This window comes from Coccinella septempunctata, chromosome 9 (assembly GCF_907165205.1).
Source record: "Coccinella septempunctata chromosome 9, icCocSept1.1, whole genome shotgun sequence".
Taxonomy (NCBI): Eukaryota; Metazoa; Arthropoda; class Insecta; order Coleoptera; family Coccinellidae; genus Coccinella; species Coccinella septempunctata.
In genome coordinates, this window is record NC_058197.1 from 11,776,476 (window position 1) to 11,792,696 (window position 16,221).

General features: G+C 39.1%; 1 protein-coding gene across 2 annotated transcripts in view; it reads left to right on the plus strand.

Moving 5' to 3' along the window:
* Positions 1 to 16,221, plus strand: part of LOC123320795 (cyclic nucleotide-gated cation channel beta-1-like) — a 119,951-nt gene that overhangs the window by 94,487 nt on the left and 9,243 nt on the right. For both annotated transcript variants that reach the window (XM_044908230.1, XM_044908231.1), the window contains one exon: positions 8,554 to 8,823. In XM_044908230.1, coding sequence (XP_044764165.1) covers positions 8,554 to 8,823 — 270 coding nt within the window. The remainder of the gene's footprint in view (positions 1 to 8,553; positions 8,824 to 16,221) is intronic.

Below are 16,221 nucleotides of genomic sequence, written 5' to 3' on the forward strand. Positions count from 1 at the left end.
CGGAAATTATTTATCGCCTCATTTTACCACTTCTTCCTTCACCTTAATTTACATTCATCGTACTCACGGGGAAAGTGCGCGATCTATGTGGAAAATTTCGATTTAAATTCACGACAACGTAGACCTCGAATTCGAATCTAATGCCCTTCCGAGGAAATTAAGCGATATTGGGACCAGCGAGGTAGGCATCGATGGGAATCAATTATTCAAAATCTTTCGTTTCAGCTAACTTTCTACCTTTCCGGTCGGGTTAATTTAAGTTACATCATCGGTGGGTACGACACTGATATACGTTCCAATTACGCGCTCGTGGTTCTCAGATTGCAAATTGATCGCGTAAATAAAGTTCGCAGAGATTTCGCACGAGCTAAACCACTCAATTTCGTCTCGGAATTTTGAACGTGATCACTCGATTGTTTCTTCTGAATGGCATGTCCAACATTCCGCAGATTATGTTCCAAGATTTGAGTGCAGAGACTGGTTGATGGTTCCAAGGGTACCACCATGAACATCAACATAAATAAAACAGAATCGTCTCTGCTAGCTCACCCATCGCGCAGTAATAGAACGCGCCGTTGCGCTTTCGTGCTACCATTGTGAAGTGCGCGCATTCAAAGCAATACGCATGTCAACTAACTTCAACTAGAAGATATTTTCGATAAATGGCTGCATCTATTTTCTTATTCCGACTGTCCCTGCTTTGGTTTCGTCAATCGATTGGCTCTTACAAGTCGGGACCGTTGTTTAGTGTGGTCCCTACATACTTTAATTATCTTTCTACACCACTTCTTCATCGATTTCTAAATTGGTACCAACTAGCGGTTTTATTTCTTGCTAGAATATATCTTGGCCCTTTTGTTCAATTGATTCACCAGTCTTTTTATAGACAGCAGTGTCTGTTGAAATTCTCTTTATCAATGACCAACCTTCGGATCTTTCAATAAAGTTTCCTCTTTCAAATTTCGAAAATTACAATAAACTCTTCATATCCGTGTGTCGATTCTATTCTTTTCAATGTTGGAAATTTGGATATGATAGAAATTCGTCGATGAATCTTCCATTCGTATTCAGGCGTTGTATGACTTCCCCTCGGGAATCGATACCTATCTCATATTTCCCTTGAATAAACTATTCACGTGCTTATACGATTCAAGTTGCCCCGTGAATAAGAAGCAGGCGTCTACCTCCCAATAATAACATAGATACAATTTGGAGGGCGTCATCCAGATCTGTGATAATTGAAATCGTATTATATCCTGGAGATATCCTACTTCCCACATTATCTGTTCGTATCTGTGGCTTCCTAGATCTTCGTATGCTAGATTGTTTTTCAACGTATGTATACACTCTCACCCTAACCGAAAATATTCGAATAGAAGCAGTGATTTCATATAAAAATCAAGCCTCGTTTTAAATGTCCGTTTCCCCGAATTTTCCAGCTGTAGCAATGCAACACCGTCTGATGGAGATTTCAGTTTTGATTTAGATATTTTCATTTTAGAAATATTTCTCAGAAGCCTGATTGATAAATTCAAATTCCGTAAAATTGAATATTCCATCAGTAATCTGCCGTAATAATTCCAAACAAAGAAAAGGTGTCTTTCTGCATTCGGCGTTGTTTTTCCGTCCACAAAAACACACCGAATTCAGCATAAAAACAACGTGGATAACCGTCCACATGTTGGAAAGTTGATAAATAGGGCCGCACCACCAGACGAAGGTCATTCTTATTCGGCGTTTCATTATTCAGTATTCGGCAGTGATTCTTTATTGGCAATTCATATATTCTTTGTTCGACATTCATTACTTACTAATTTTTCTAAATTCGAGGATCGTACGGTCTGTTTCCTTTTCTTTTCTATTATTGGTGGTGTGACTGTACCGGAACAAACCGTAAGTCTTTTCTTGATGCCGCATACTTCGTGATTCAATATTGCATTCTTCTATTTGTTTGATTGTGTTAATCCTTATTGTTAAACCCCCTGTTTAACGCAGACTTCTGTCGCCTGGCTCTCTGGTGAACCAAGACCAACCGACGGAAGTCTCGAAGTCGTTCCGCTGGTAATGCTTGGCGTGTACACCCAAGGTTGCCATGGAAAGACCACAGTAACCTATCCCGTCCTACCGCTGTTGTGATCCGTTTACATTTCCCGTTAACCGCAGACTTCTGTCGCCTGGATCTCTGGTAACGGAAATCAATCGGCGGAGGTCTCGAAGTCTTTCTGCTGGTAATGCTTGGCGTGTACACCCAAGGTTGCCATGGAAAGACCACAGTAACCTATCCCGTCCTGCCGCTATTGTGATCCGTTTACATTTCCCGTTTACCGCAGACTTCTGTCGCCTGGATCTCTGGTAACGGAAATCAATCGGCGGAGGTCTCGAAGTCTTTCTGCTGGTAATGCTTGGCGTGTACACCCAAGGTTGCCATGGAAAGACCACAGTAACCTATCCCGTCCTACCGCTGTTGTGCTCCGTTTACATTTCCCGTTTACCGCAGACTTCTGTCGCCTGGATCTCTAGTAACGGAAATCAATCGGCGGAGGTCTCAAAATCTTTCTGCTGGTAATGCTTGGCGTGTACACCCAAGGTTGCTACGGAGAGACCACCATAAATTACCCCGTTATCCTGTAAATTGTTGCATTGTGTTTCACCTGAATCAAACCCGTCCAGTTTATTGAATAGCTTCAATTCTGATTGGCCTGTACACTGAAAATAACTGAAAGTGCTCGGGATCAAACCCATCGCTAAATTAACCGATTACAGGGACTTTCTGAGACATTCGGTTACGGTGAACTTTGTGTAAACCCCTTACATTCCTCATTGTCTGAGAAGGAATCAAAGTGACCGCTATTGATTAGTTTATTTCTTTAATACCTGATATTTTCACTGAAAACAATCAATTTGAATATTGTTTAATTCATTAATTTCATTGTGTTGAGTTTGAATTTCTGACACCGTGACATATTAATTATTGCACTTCTGTTTTTCTCATTTTGAACTGGGTCAGCTGTATATATTTCTTGACTTGGAAATCATTGTATGCTTCACTGTTATTTAGATTATTGTAATAAATTCGTTTTCAAAGTACTCGTTATCGCTACCACCTTAGATAACCCCGAAGTCTGTCTCCGACTAGTAGGTACCTGGGTGGGTTTGCTATTACTCCCTATTGAATGAATGGCTGGCGCTCGAGATTAAACCCTCGAAAACTAAACCAGTCACAATATTCTTGCTAAGATCCAGATATTTCTTTTTTTTTATGATCCATCCTTCGAAAATTCCACCAGAGTGTTTCTCTTTCAGTTTTCCCCTCCGCCTGAAACTCTTTCTTGTGAATACATTTTCCTGTACCACAGAAGAGTTCTGGGTCAATGAAAGAAGTTTGTGCCCCTCAGTAGAGTTTGGCCCGAGTGACCAGGAACCCAGACTAAGCAGACCTTGTTATTCTTGTGCATTTAGATGAGTTTTCCTCGACACTCCAATTCTATCTTAGAATCGATGACATGAGAGCTCAGTGCTTCGATCGCAGCCTGACTACGAGAATGTTCGCTTTATGGCATTTCTCATTATTTCTTTCTAGAATTCTCCCCACCCATTTTTCGATTGCTCAATTTTCTGCCTGAAAAACGCTTGGACAGCGATAGTGAGCCAACACCGAATACTCTTGCGCAAATCTATGTTGCAAAAATTATAGTGAATGTTCTCTCGATGCTAGTTTTCATTGCAATCTTGTAACTGGGAAGATTCTTTGATGGTATTTACTTGGTCAGAGGAGAGAAGGGTCTCATGGGCTAATCTATAACAAGATGAAGAGGTGTGAGATCCGTAATGATCTCCTTGGCCTAGCTGGGCACATTCTCATAGCTCCAGTGATGCAGGCACAGACTAGCCTTTGTCTTCCATCAAACTCCCATACACTTCATAAGAAGAAAGGATTCCTCAGAATAAGAAATATAGGATTCCTCTCTAGAGGAAATATTTCGAGTAAGATAGGACTGAAGATCCTTGTGGCGATAAGTGAAAAATAAAATACTGGAGGGTATTATAGGATGGCAGTTGGAGGTGAGGAAAAATGAAGACACTTCGAGGATGTATAGATCTCCTAGCACAGGCTAGACAGTACTTTAGAGCAAGCTGAAAAATCCAGCTTCAAAAACTTCGACTAGTGCTGCTATCAGGACTAATTATAACTGGCAGAAGACAGTTTACCTTATATAGTCTGCTAGTCCAATAAGGATTCAGCCTGTTGAACAGCAGAAACATTGACTAGCTCTGCCGAAGCTTGTGGAAGACTACGTCAAGTTTCTCGAATAACTGACCAAAAACTGCATAGTTTGCCTAATTTGAGTGCCAAAATACTAGGGCATTCCAGGCCATAAACAAGCTGATTATCCTTCCAAAAAAGCATCAGGAAATGAAGGAGTATATATATCCTGGAAAGAAGTACAACTGGTATCTAGCTTGCTAGTCCAATAAGAATTTAGCCTGTTTAGGCTAAATCTCTATTGAACAGCTTAAACTTCGACTAGTTCTTTCAAAGCCTGTGAAAGACTGTGTCAAGTTTCTCAAATAACTGACCTAAAACAACGTGGTTTGCCTAATTTAGGTGCCAAAGCACTCGGGTATTCCAGGTCATGAACGATCTGATTATCTGATCAAGAAAACTATCCAGCCTGATTAGGCTAGATCCTTATTGCACTGGAGTGAGCAATATTATTGCTCAACAGGAAAGACTTATGGAGCTCATTTAACAATAAGAGGATGCCACTCATTTTAAAGAAAGGGTTAGGTGAAAAATGATTTCCCAGTTTCAATACCAGAAATGCAGAAACCATACGACAAATTCTGATCGAATTCGTATCATTGTTTCTTGGAAAGAAGAATCCTACCTACGAGAACCCAAGGAAATGTGATGTAAGATCACTGATTTATATTTCAGGAGGCGAGATATGGACCTACAATTGCGCAACTAGTAAACCCATGGGATGGGGGATGGTATAAAAGACTTTTCAATTATCGATGAGAGAGAACGCATCGAAACGTTCCAGTTTTTCATCTCTAACTTTGAATGATACGCATGCTCTGCCGCAGATCATGAAACATACATTCGGAAATGTAACTCATGCTTTCACCGAACTTCCGGTGGAAATGTCCCAAACATGCTCCGTCGGGAATGGTGAATTTTCAATTCAAGGATCCGCTTCTGCCTCCCGAACAGAGAATTCTTCCAACATTACAAACTGCGCCATCTGTTTCACTGCATAAACCAACGTTTATTCCTCGCTTATTTCAAAGTCCGCGCCCTGGGAGATTTCCAGAAAATTATTACGACTGGATGGTTGATCCTTGTCTCCACATTTCCAGCAGCTACTCTGCATAAAGAGGGAGAGGGACAAATTGACTTTGTTCCCTGTTATATTCGGTTGAGTTGAAGGGAATTGTAGTTGAGCCTAACAGTGGCATGGAACTGGGATAGGTTCAAGGTTGATGAAATGAAATAATCAGTAATGGCTGCCAATTTCACAAAGAACGGTTCACTTTTTTCAAGGTGTATTTTCCCAACTTTCACTATTCAATAAGTACCAAATCCTTGTGAATAGGGTCCTGTTTTATTGAAATTAATCAGAAGAGGAAAATGAATGACTTGATCTAGGGATAAAAAAAAACTACATATAGTAAAAGAAATCCAAAGATCACAACAATCACATAATAGAGCCAGATAATGTGAATAATGGAAAATGTTGTTGAAAATATCATATTTTCACGCATTTGTTCATGATGTAAACCAAAAGGCAAAAACTTAAGGAATATGGATGCAATGCAAGCATATCAACTGTTCCTCAAGTAGATTGTTAGCCTGAGGACCTGTAGGGTCTAAAGTGCTGTCACATTGTTCACACAATAATGTCAAGTAGCCTTGCCTACTTGTCTTATGTAGATTAAAATTAATTAGGTACATTTCCGACTAAAAAGGCCCTATATTTCAATAGGGAAAAATTGTTAATTTTCATTTTACCTATCTCCTACGCGTAAAAGAGTATGATCGTGTATGAATTGCAAGCCTTATTGCTTTGCAATCATTCGAATGTTTGTTTTACATAATGTGTGAATCGATGGAAAAAAAATGTAACAGGGATCTCGGTTTTTTCAGTTGATGAATGATGGAATCAGGAAGCTTTTGATTTATGTTATATTAGAGAAGTGGTCTTTTTTGAAGCGCTTCGTATTTATCATTTGTAATTGGTTGTGCCTACTTCTCCTGCTTTCACTTTTCTGTGTCCAAACCAGATCGTTAATCAATTGTGTTACACAAAACTGTCATAACTCCATAGGCATACTTTTTCTTCTTGTCGCCATGTGGATTTCCTCACAATAGTGGTCATGACATTGAAAAATATTTCAAAGCAACACCACAGGTCAAATGAAGTATAAATTAATTTCATTCAATTTGTCCTATTGTTAGATACAACCCTTATTCATTTCCTACTTTCACTGAATGGGGTTCAGTTCTTTTCTGTGGTTCATAATCAGAATAGTATCTTGGGGAGGATGAAGATGAAACTAAGGTACTTGCAGATGATATCATTTGCGATGACTTCAAAGATTCAATAATAAGTAAAAAGATTCTGATGCCTATTAAATGTACCATTTTTGGTTAAGTTTGATTCGTCAGTTTAAATGATATACGTCCAGTTGCAGGAAAGTCCATTAAAATTTAATACTTCATTAAAATCCTAATCCTCTATTTTCCCCTTCAAAAATGACAGTTTTAAATTTTGATAGGACATCAAATCTTAATGGACTTTCCTGCAACTGGGCCATAGTCCAAAAAAGCATCTGATGTTCTTTCGGACATTTACAATGCTTCTTCTGTTTTCTGTTCGTTTTGTAATGAAAGTGCTTCTTCTTGTTCATTATTCTACTGATAATATTGTATATTTACTACATTGTGATTGGTCTTTCACTTTTATATATTAAAAAAAAGATTCTTGTGGTCAAAAGAAACACTTTTCCCATCACCATTTTTTCCAATTGGTCTCGGTTGCAAAGATACAGGTTGTTCAAAATCCATAAGGAAAGTGTAATTTTGCCGTTGAAAGCAAAACAACGTCTATGTAAATCGCTTAACTGAACTATACAAAAATATCTCTTCACAAACCTTTTAGGGCTTTCACTCCCAATCTCTGAAACAAAATCAATTAAAAATGAAATCAACGATTTGCTCCTGCGTGAATTCTTGCACTAATTTGTCAGGAGCAAATTAACTAGAAAAAATTGTTGCCTGACAATGAACTCAAAATAAATAACGTAAACTATTATTCTTCGTAACGTTTCGGAGTCTATATCAGACTCCTTCATCAGACAATTAATGTCAGACAAAAAGCGACAATTCCAGAAGATTTTCAAAAGTAGATTTTTTCGTCTGATGAAGGAGTCTGATATAGACTCCGAAACGTTACGAAGAATAATAGTTTACGTTATTTATTTTGAGTTCATTGTCAGGCAACAATTTTTTCTAGTTAATTTGCTCCTGACAAATTAGTGCAAGAATTCACGCAGGAGCAAATCGTTGATTTCATTTTTAATTGATTTTGTTTCAGAGATTGGGAGTGAAAGCCCTAAAAGGTTTGTGAAGAGATGCAAAATCCTCCCAAAATAAATTTCAATCGATATACAAAAATACTCGGACACCTATACTTTTGATTTCAGGGGCACAACTTCCAAGATCAAATTCAAAACCGAATCGATTTAAAACTAAAGCCTTGTTCAGACTGGGCTAGTAGTTTAGTGGAGCAGCAAGAATTCAGTAGAGTAGGACAGTAGCGAGTGTATTAGCTACTCGACTGAATTACTAGCCTAGTCTGAACTAGGCCTGAGAGTTGCTACGCCAACTCTTATATTTTGAATAGGAAAGATGGATTGAATAATTTGTCATTTAAAAGGCCTTTCTATTCTGTGTTAGACATATTTAATTTTTCTCATTCAATCCATGCGTTGTCGGAATATTCACATTTAAATTTATAACAACATTGGTGTCCATTTCGAGCATGCTGTGTGAATCAATCGAATTATAACTCATTTATTCTGCAATTTCGATGATAAATCTGCTGTAAATTCCCGCACTGGTAATTTTTGAAAAATAAAGAAATTATTCCAATTATTTCTGCCAATAAATGAACTATTTTCGACCTGAACAAAAAATGATATTGGCGATTGAATCAATTTTGTGAATACAGAATATATTCACAGATGATCATTGCAAACGTGCCATCATCGAAGGAGAGTAGCGAAAGACTGGTTTAGCTCTCATCAAAGCTAATCAGTACCGCATAACTCGACCAACGATGAAGACCGAATAAAGCAAAGGGTGTTATATTGAAAGCCAAAATACTGGATGAATCGATGCTACACCTGGCGATTGTATCAAATTTTTCCCACTACTTGTAAATAAAACTTTAGACTTAGTTCATTCATATTTTCCGCTTCATTTCTGTAGATAATCCCGATACCCCAACCTGATTAGTTTTCGCCATTCAGTTCTTCTCTTCGCAGAAACCGCCCCTGAAGAGGGAGGACTCCTTCCTGCAGCGTTTCACCACGCGACAGATACCGGAAACTCAAGAAACTGTGGAGGACACCGGAAGTGAGGGTAACGCGGGGGAACATTCGGCGCCCAGAAGGAGGAGGAGGGCGAGGAGACAGCCGAGGTCGGTCGTCAATCCTGACGAGAACTTCTACTTCTACTGGTTGTTCGTCATCACAATCTGTGTCTTATACAACATGTGGACCCTGATAGTAAGGCAGAGTTTCCCGGAGCTGCAAGTGAGTTGACATAATCCTCTTTAGTCCTTCGATTGAAATAATAAAAAAAAACTTATTTCACTTGCGTTGAATCGTTAGCTTGTACTTGGTAAAGATATCGATAGGTGTGAAATGATGTATTCCAAGTATTTAGTTATTTCACTATCTAGTTATTTCACTTGAGTTGTGCGTTGAATGTAGATTCTTCATTTTCTTAACTCAAAACTGATCTTGACGAAAAATAAATACATCTATTGAAGTTAGGGTGCCGTAAATTCAATAGTGATATAACTGATAGGTCCAAAGTTGATTTTGTTGACTTAACTGAATGCGAGAGCAAAGCCTGACTAAGTATTACAGGCGCTCTGAAAATTACAACTAGGACAGCGGTGGGATGCTTGTTTGGTATACCTCTTTTACGCCTCGCGCCTTCGGACATGGTTGCAGGTATTATGGCGTGATAGTGGTTATGGATATGGTAGAAGATGATGATGCATAGCTACCTTCGTCATATAGGGGACGCACGCACACCATCTTCTGCTCTGCAGACCCTAAAGTGTAATTGTGTCTGATAAGATCTATGGTATACACCAAACAGACTTCTTGTGCGTGAAGGTCCCACTTGGTTCACCGATGGCTCTGTGATGTCCACAGAGACTGCTGGAGGATTGTGGGACCTCGTTTCTATCAGCCTAAAAAGACTTTTTCATAATACAGACTGAACGATAAGCTGTTATTGTCTTCAAGCTGTAGAATATCCACCTAAGTTACCTACTCCAGTCAAGCCCTAAAATTCCTTTCGGAGGAAGGATTCCTTCTTAGTAGGAGCAATCAGGAAAGCTTTGATTGAGCTTTCGAAAGTTTATTTGAAAAGTAGTGAAAGTTGTATGGTGTGCTCTGGATGAAGCACGGGAAGTGGTCTCAGGCTCCTTGGTTGATCGTCCTCTGAGCTTGAAGTCAAAAAATGCCTGGTCCTTTAGAGGAAACTGCTGAGTCTGGTGGTTGATGCATTGACTGACAACCTTCTCAATATATATTTGAAGAAAATGGTACTCACTGGCTATTCCTTGTGCCGCTAAGCAGGAGAACTGATGAACTGTTGAACATTTTCTGTTCACTTGTAGCAGTCTTACAGAGCTAAGGACTAAGGGAACCCTACAAACACTATTCTTATGGTGAGATGGACTCCTCTCTGTCAACTTGTGGCATTTTGCCGACGTGTCTCAGGGTGTGAATTTCTTCAACTCCATGCGAATGAACAATGGTCCACAAGACCTCAGTTCAGTCCTCAAGAGAAGAAGAAAAAACATTGAGCTACCGTTTAGATGATATCAAATTTATTTATTCATGAACGAATCATTTCAGTAATTTTTGTGTCTTTAAGTTTGGTTGGAAAGTAATTCAAAAATCAATGTAGCGATTAATAAGAATCAATTGTAGATTATTCCATTGGAAAATGAAAATCTGTTCAAATTGAACAGTCGATTAATACCAATTTAACAAGGATTTTTGAGAGACTCGATTGGACATCAGCGGAGAGCCACTTAGCTATATTGGGAATTAATTAATTGGTTATTGTATGGCCGAAAAATGACTTCTTGATAATTAAAATTTGTCGCTCGCATTCCGATAATAGAAAAATTACCATACTGATTTTTATGCACTCGAAATTGCTTTTATTGAGGATTATTCAAATCAGACTAAGGATATCGAAATCGAGTATATGTTATTGGTGATTGAACAAACAAACGTACTGTAACGAAAAGTCCATTATTTAGTATTCAACACTATGTCAATACAATAAATAATCATTTGATCATACTCGGTTAATCACGAATTAATTATTGATTTATTATTTCCATCAGATACTGAATCAAAATGAATGAAAGGACAGTAAACGTGTTTGCTTATTCGGTATAGAATTAATTGAATGTTCAATCTGAACTTAGGATAGGAACAGAACTGAAGACAAATCATACAATTAGGGAATTGATTCCATCCATGAATGCATTCTGCTCGGGATTCTTACTTCTTACCCAATTCTTCGAATGGCCAATCAAAACATAATTGATGAGAATTGTTCTTTGATAAGGTAGTCGCTGAAAATAAGTGAAACCGAAAACATTTCAGTGAGAATCGAAGAATACTCAGCCATTTTATTCGTCGATAATAAATGCCTTGATGCTTTTTTAATCAGTTATTGGATAAAAAGATTTAGTTGGCTGACGAAAGATCACTCAGTGAACAAAGTGTTTTGTTCAATTCTTTTCAGTTTTCAGCATATCGCGGAACATGTAATAATGTGAAGAGCAAAGATTAGATTAGGTTCGGTCTTCGAGTATTCAGTATTGGGGTTAATACTCAAGGGTTTGGTTATAGATTCGTTAATTTTTGGGTGATGAGGTTATGCTTGCCTGAGCAATTTTTAATGATGAAAAATTCTTAGCCTTCTATAGAACCAAACAAAATTTCATTGTCAAAATATTTTATTACTCAACATACTCTCCTCTTAAATGAATACATTTATTACAGCGAACCTGCAACGTCTTTAGATCTTTCACAAAAATGTTGCTTCTGGGTCTGCAAACCAGACCTCCAGAGCTTTTATTACCTCCCCGTTGGAAGAAAATTTACGACCTTTTAATCTTTTTCGCACTTGAGGAAAGAGATGATAGTCCTATGGAGCCAAATTTGGTGAATAAGGGGGCTGTTCTATCAATTCCAACCCCAAATCACGAAATTTTTGTATAGCAACATGAGATTTGTGTGCAAGGGCGTTGTCCTGTGAAAACTAAACACCTTTGGATAGTTTTCCGCGTCTTTTCTCTTCAATTTTCTCCTGTAGAGTGGTCAGTAATGTCGAATAGTAATCTCAGGTTATTGTTCTACCCTTATCCGAAAAAATTAATCATGATTACTCTATGGCATCCCAAAAACTGAAGCAAGAACTTTTCCAGCAAATTTTTGGACTTGGAAAACCAGGGCGTCGCCATTCCATCGATTGTTGCTTTGTTTCTGGATCGTTGAAGTGTACCCAAGTCTCATCCATAGTAACAATTCGGTTCAAGAAATCTACATTGTTTTCAAATAGAGCACAGATCGAACGCGATGCTTCTACACTTGCACGCTTCTGGTCAACATTAAAACATTTGAGGATCCATTTTGCTGCAATTTTTCTCATGTACAAATTGACGTGAACTACATGATGAATGCGTGCGTATGAAATATTCTGTGCTTCAGATATCCGTTTCAGCCCAATTCGACGGTCTGATAAAATCATGTCATGAACTGCGTCTATATTTTCGGAGACTGACACAGAAACTGGCCTTTCCAATCGGTCATCATCTTCAATGGAAAATTTACCTCTTTTGAAGCTTGCAGTCCAATTTTTCACGGTCGCATACGAAGGACATTGATCACCAAGGGTATTAAGCATATCTTCGTAAATCTGCTTACCCTTTTAAATACAGGTACTCGATACTCCAATAGTATCTACTATTATATACTTATATAGTATTATAAAATTTATGCCCTCAAAATCTCTCTTGAAACCGCCACTGAGAAATAGTCCGTTCTAAACGATGAGACTACTAGACTAGAGATTAGACGAGACTACTAAATGAGACTAATGCTGAAGACGAGACTAATGATTACAAGACGAGACTAATGATTACGAGACGAGACTCAAGGCAGGATTGGCGCTGAGACAATAGGAGGCTACTGCTCACTAGATGAGCCACATGACGAGGCAACACGAAACGAAATTAGTGTTAACAAGGCGGGACTATTGCTTACGAAATGAGACTCAAGTCGAGGCGAGACGAAATTCCTGCTTACTTTACGAAACTCACGCCTACTATTGGCTAGAAGAAACGCTTCTTATCGTTTTACCTAATGAGTATCATTAACCACTGAGTCTGAGTCTCTGCTGCACATTGTTTCGGAAGCGACATTATTCTTACATGGTCTCTCCTTGAATACTTCCGTGAAACTCGAATTTCGTTTCCGCAAATCACCAGATATTATGCCCAGTTTTGGGCCCTCCGAATCCTCGGCTTCCTGATACATCCCCGCATGAGCTCAACGATCGATGGCGACCAAGAACTAAATCCATCTCCCGATGAAATTTGCAGAAGAAAAACTCGCCGCAAATCCTGTCTTATCATCTCTCCCTATTCCTGGATGCTGGATGCGGAAGCCGACCGCTGAAAAAGGGGAGATCCGTCGGAAATAAATGACTTTCTGTCTCCCAGGACGTCGCGCGTGAGGATCCACATTATACAGTTTCGACGGCGCGATATTCGTTGGACTGCCGCCTCTCGGATGTATACGCGAATCCCGCACGAGGCGTCCCGGTGCCGTTCCCTCTCGAATTTCTGGATAAGGAGGAAGGCTGATTGGGATCTGCCATGTTTTGTTACGTCGATTCTGGTGCGGCTTATTGAGCTGTGCGTATGAAAGCTGGGCTTAGTAGGCATGTTACACTGGATCAGGAAGTAAGGGAAACGTTGATGAATTTCGACTTCAATTCGCGGGGTGGATGTTACTTTTGGATTGTTTTTCCGATACGGATGTGATTTTTCTTAATATAACCCTTGAGGGGTAATACGGTTTGATTCAGACGCCAGTGCAGTCGCTAGTCAAACTGGAGCCCTAGGCCAGACTTCCACTTTACCTCTCTAGATTCTAGATTTCAAAGAGAGTTCCTATAGATCTATTGTGCCATCCATCAGAGCTGTTTTTACCACTATGTCGTCTGCAGCTTGACTTCTCCAGTTTCAGAGCTCTAAGGAACTCAAGTATCTGGTATGTTTTCAAGGAGATTACCTTATCGATCGTACAAGTTTCTTATCCAAAGCATTTTTTTGCGTTGTTTCTGTCTAGTAATGGCCAGGCATTCTAGCACCAGGTGATTTGGAGTTTCTTCCTCCTCCCAACAGAATCTGCACTCTTCAGTTTCTGCTAGACTCATTCTCATTAGGTGCTGTCTGTGGCTACAGCATCTTGTAAGGTTTCCAGTGAGAAGGTGTAGCATATTCTTGCCAAAATCCAGAAACTTTTCAGATTCCGCAGTGTGAAAGTTCCCAAAGAACTTAGAGTGTTCCAGACCAGGATTCATTCAGAGTAATTCTCTTTCGGGTTCTTCCTTCTCCTGAAACCCTTTCTAGTAGAAACATTTTCCCATACAATGGGAGGAGTTTGTGCACCTTTCCTCATAATTTCCAAGAACCCTGGCTATACAGACCTTTCTGTACGTGCCCAATTCGTTGAGTGTCCTCCGGCACTACCATATAATCTTAGAATCGATGATGACAAGCGAGATGAGTGTTTTGGTCGCAGCCTGACTATCAGAATACATCACTATGTCACATTTCTGTTACTTTCTTTCCTGGTTCATTTCCAAACATCTTTCGATGGCAAATATTTCTGCCTCAAAGACGCTTGGACATCGACCTAGCGACTAAGCTTCTTGTGTCAGCCCCGAATGCTCCTGGGCCAGTTTCTTTCATGGTTTTCGAGCCATCTGTACACCATTAAATCGTTTTTCTTTCGAGGATTTGGGTGGTGGATTTTCCTTAGCATCGAGCATCGTTATGAATGTTTTCTCGGGGCTTGTCGTCTCTATTGTCACGTCACTGGGAAGATTACCGACAGGCCCAGGTTTTCGGATCCCTAATTTAGCCATCATGGGCTGATCTATCTATCACAAGATGAAAAGGTGTGAGAGCTCCAGTGATGCAAACACAGGCTAGCCTTTGTATGCTTTCATGGGTTTTTCTCGTACTATTCTGACTTGCCTTGGCATGCCAGACTTTTTCCCGATAAATAATTACTGTTCTCACATTCATAACGTACGAGGATGCATTGATATCTAGTTAGCCTAGACCAGTTCTATGCATAAAAAAAATATTGTGTTACCATAGCAACGAACAATAACTCAGTAGAAGTGTCACTGTGAAGTTTGAGGTCGAAAAAGTAAACCACAGTTACGCAATAAATTAAAAGAAAGAAGATGTCCACCGAAATTGTGAAAATCGAAAAATTGTGGTATCGAGCCATCATCAAGTACCTGTATTTCAAAGGGTTAAGAGGTAAGCAGATTTACGGAGATATGCTTAATACCCTTGATGATCAATGTTCTTTGTATGCGACCGTGAAAAATTGGATTGCAAGCTTCAAAAGAGGTAAATTTTCCATTGAAGATGATGACCGATCGGGAAGGCCAGTTTCTGGGTCAGTCCCCGAAAATATCGATGCAGTTCATGACATGATTTTATCAGACCCTCGAATTGGGCCAAAACGGATATCTGAAGCACTGAATATTTTATACGAAAGCGTTCATCATATAGTTCACTTCAGTTTGGACATGAGAAAAATTACTGCAAAATGAATACCCAAATGTTTGAATGTTGACCAAAAGCGTGCAAGGGTAGAAGCATCGCATTCGATCTGTGCTCGATTTGATAACGATGTAGACTTCTTAAGCCGAATAGTAATGGGTGAGACTTGGGCATATCTCTACGATCCAGAAACAAAGCAACAACCGATGGAATGGCGACACTCTGCTTCTCCAAGACCTAAGAAGTTTCGTGTCCAAAAATCTGCTGGAAAAGTTCTTGCTTCAGTTTTTTGGGATTGCCATAGAGTAATCATGATTGATTTTTTGGATAAGGATAGAACAACAACCGGAAATTACTATTCGTCATTACTTACCACTCTACGGGAATAAATTAAAGAGAAAAGACGCGGAAAGCTATCCAAAGGTGTTTTGTTTTAGCAGGACAACACGCCTGAATAGAAATATCATGTTGCCATGCAAAAAATTCGTAATTTAGGTTTTAAATTACTAGAACAGCCCCCTTATTCACCAGATTTGGCTCCATCCGACTATCATCTCTTTCCTCAACTGAAAAAAAGTTTGAAAGCTCGTGAATTTTCTTCCAACGAGGAGGTAATAAAAGCTGTAGAAGTCTGGTTTGCAGAGCAAGAAGAAACATTTTTTTTTTAAAGTTCAGAGCTTTATTGCTTTACTAGCAGTGATATAAATATGCTTGGTCGACAGGACCATGGTGTCCAGGGTTATTGATATTCAACTCTCCATTCACTGAGATGGATTTAATACTGAACTGGATAAATGGAACACTGTGTTCTTGGTTGGGTTCTGCATTAAATCGCATAACGTGCTTTCGAATTTTCGGGTTTACTACCCTAACAGAACTTACTAACCTACTTAGAATGTAAAAATATGTTAAAGCGCAAACTAGGTTATGAATGGGAGCTTAAAAAATTCAATAGTAATTTTCAAAACAATAAGTAAAGTAACAAGTAGGAAATATTCCACAACAAAAATCGGCATGGAAATGATCACATAGATTGAATTTTCACGAACTGAACCGAACTCTGCAAGCTAGTTAAGTC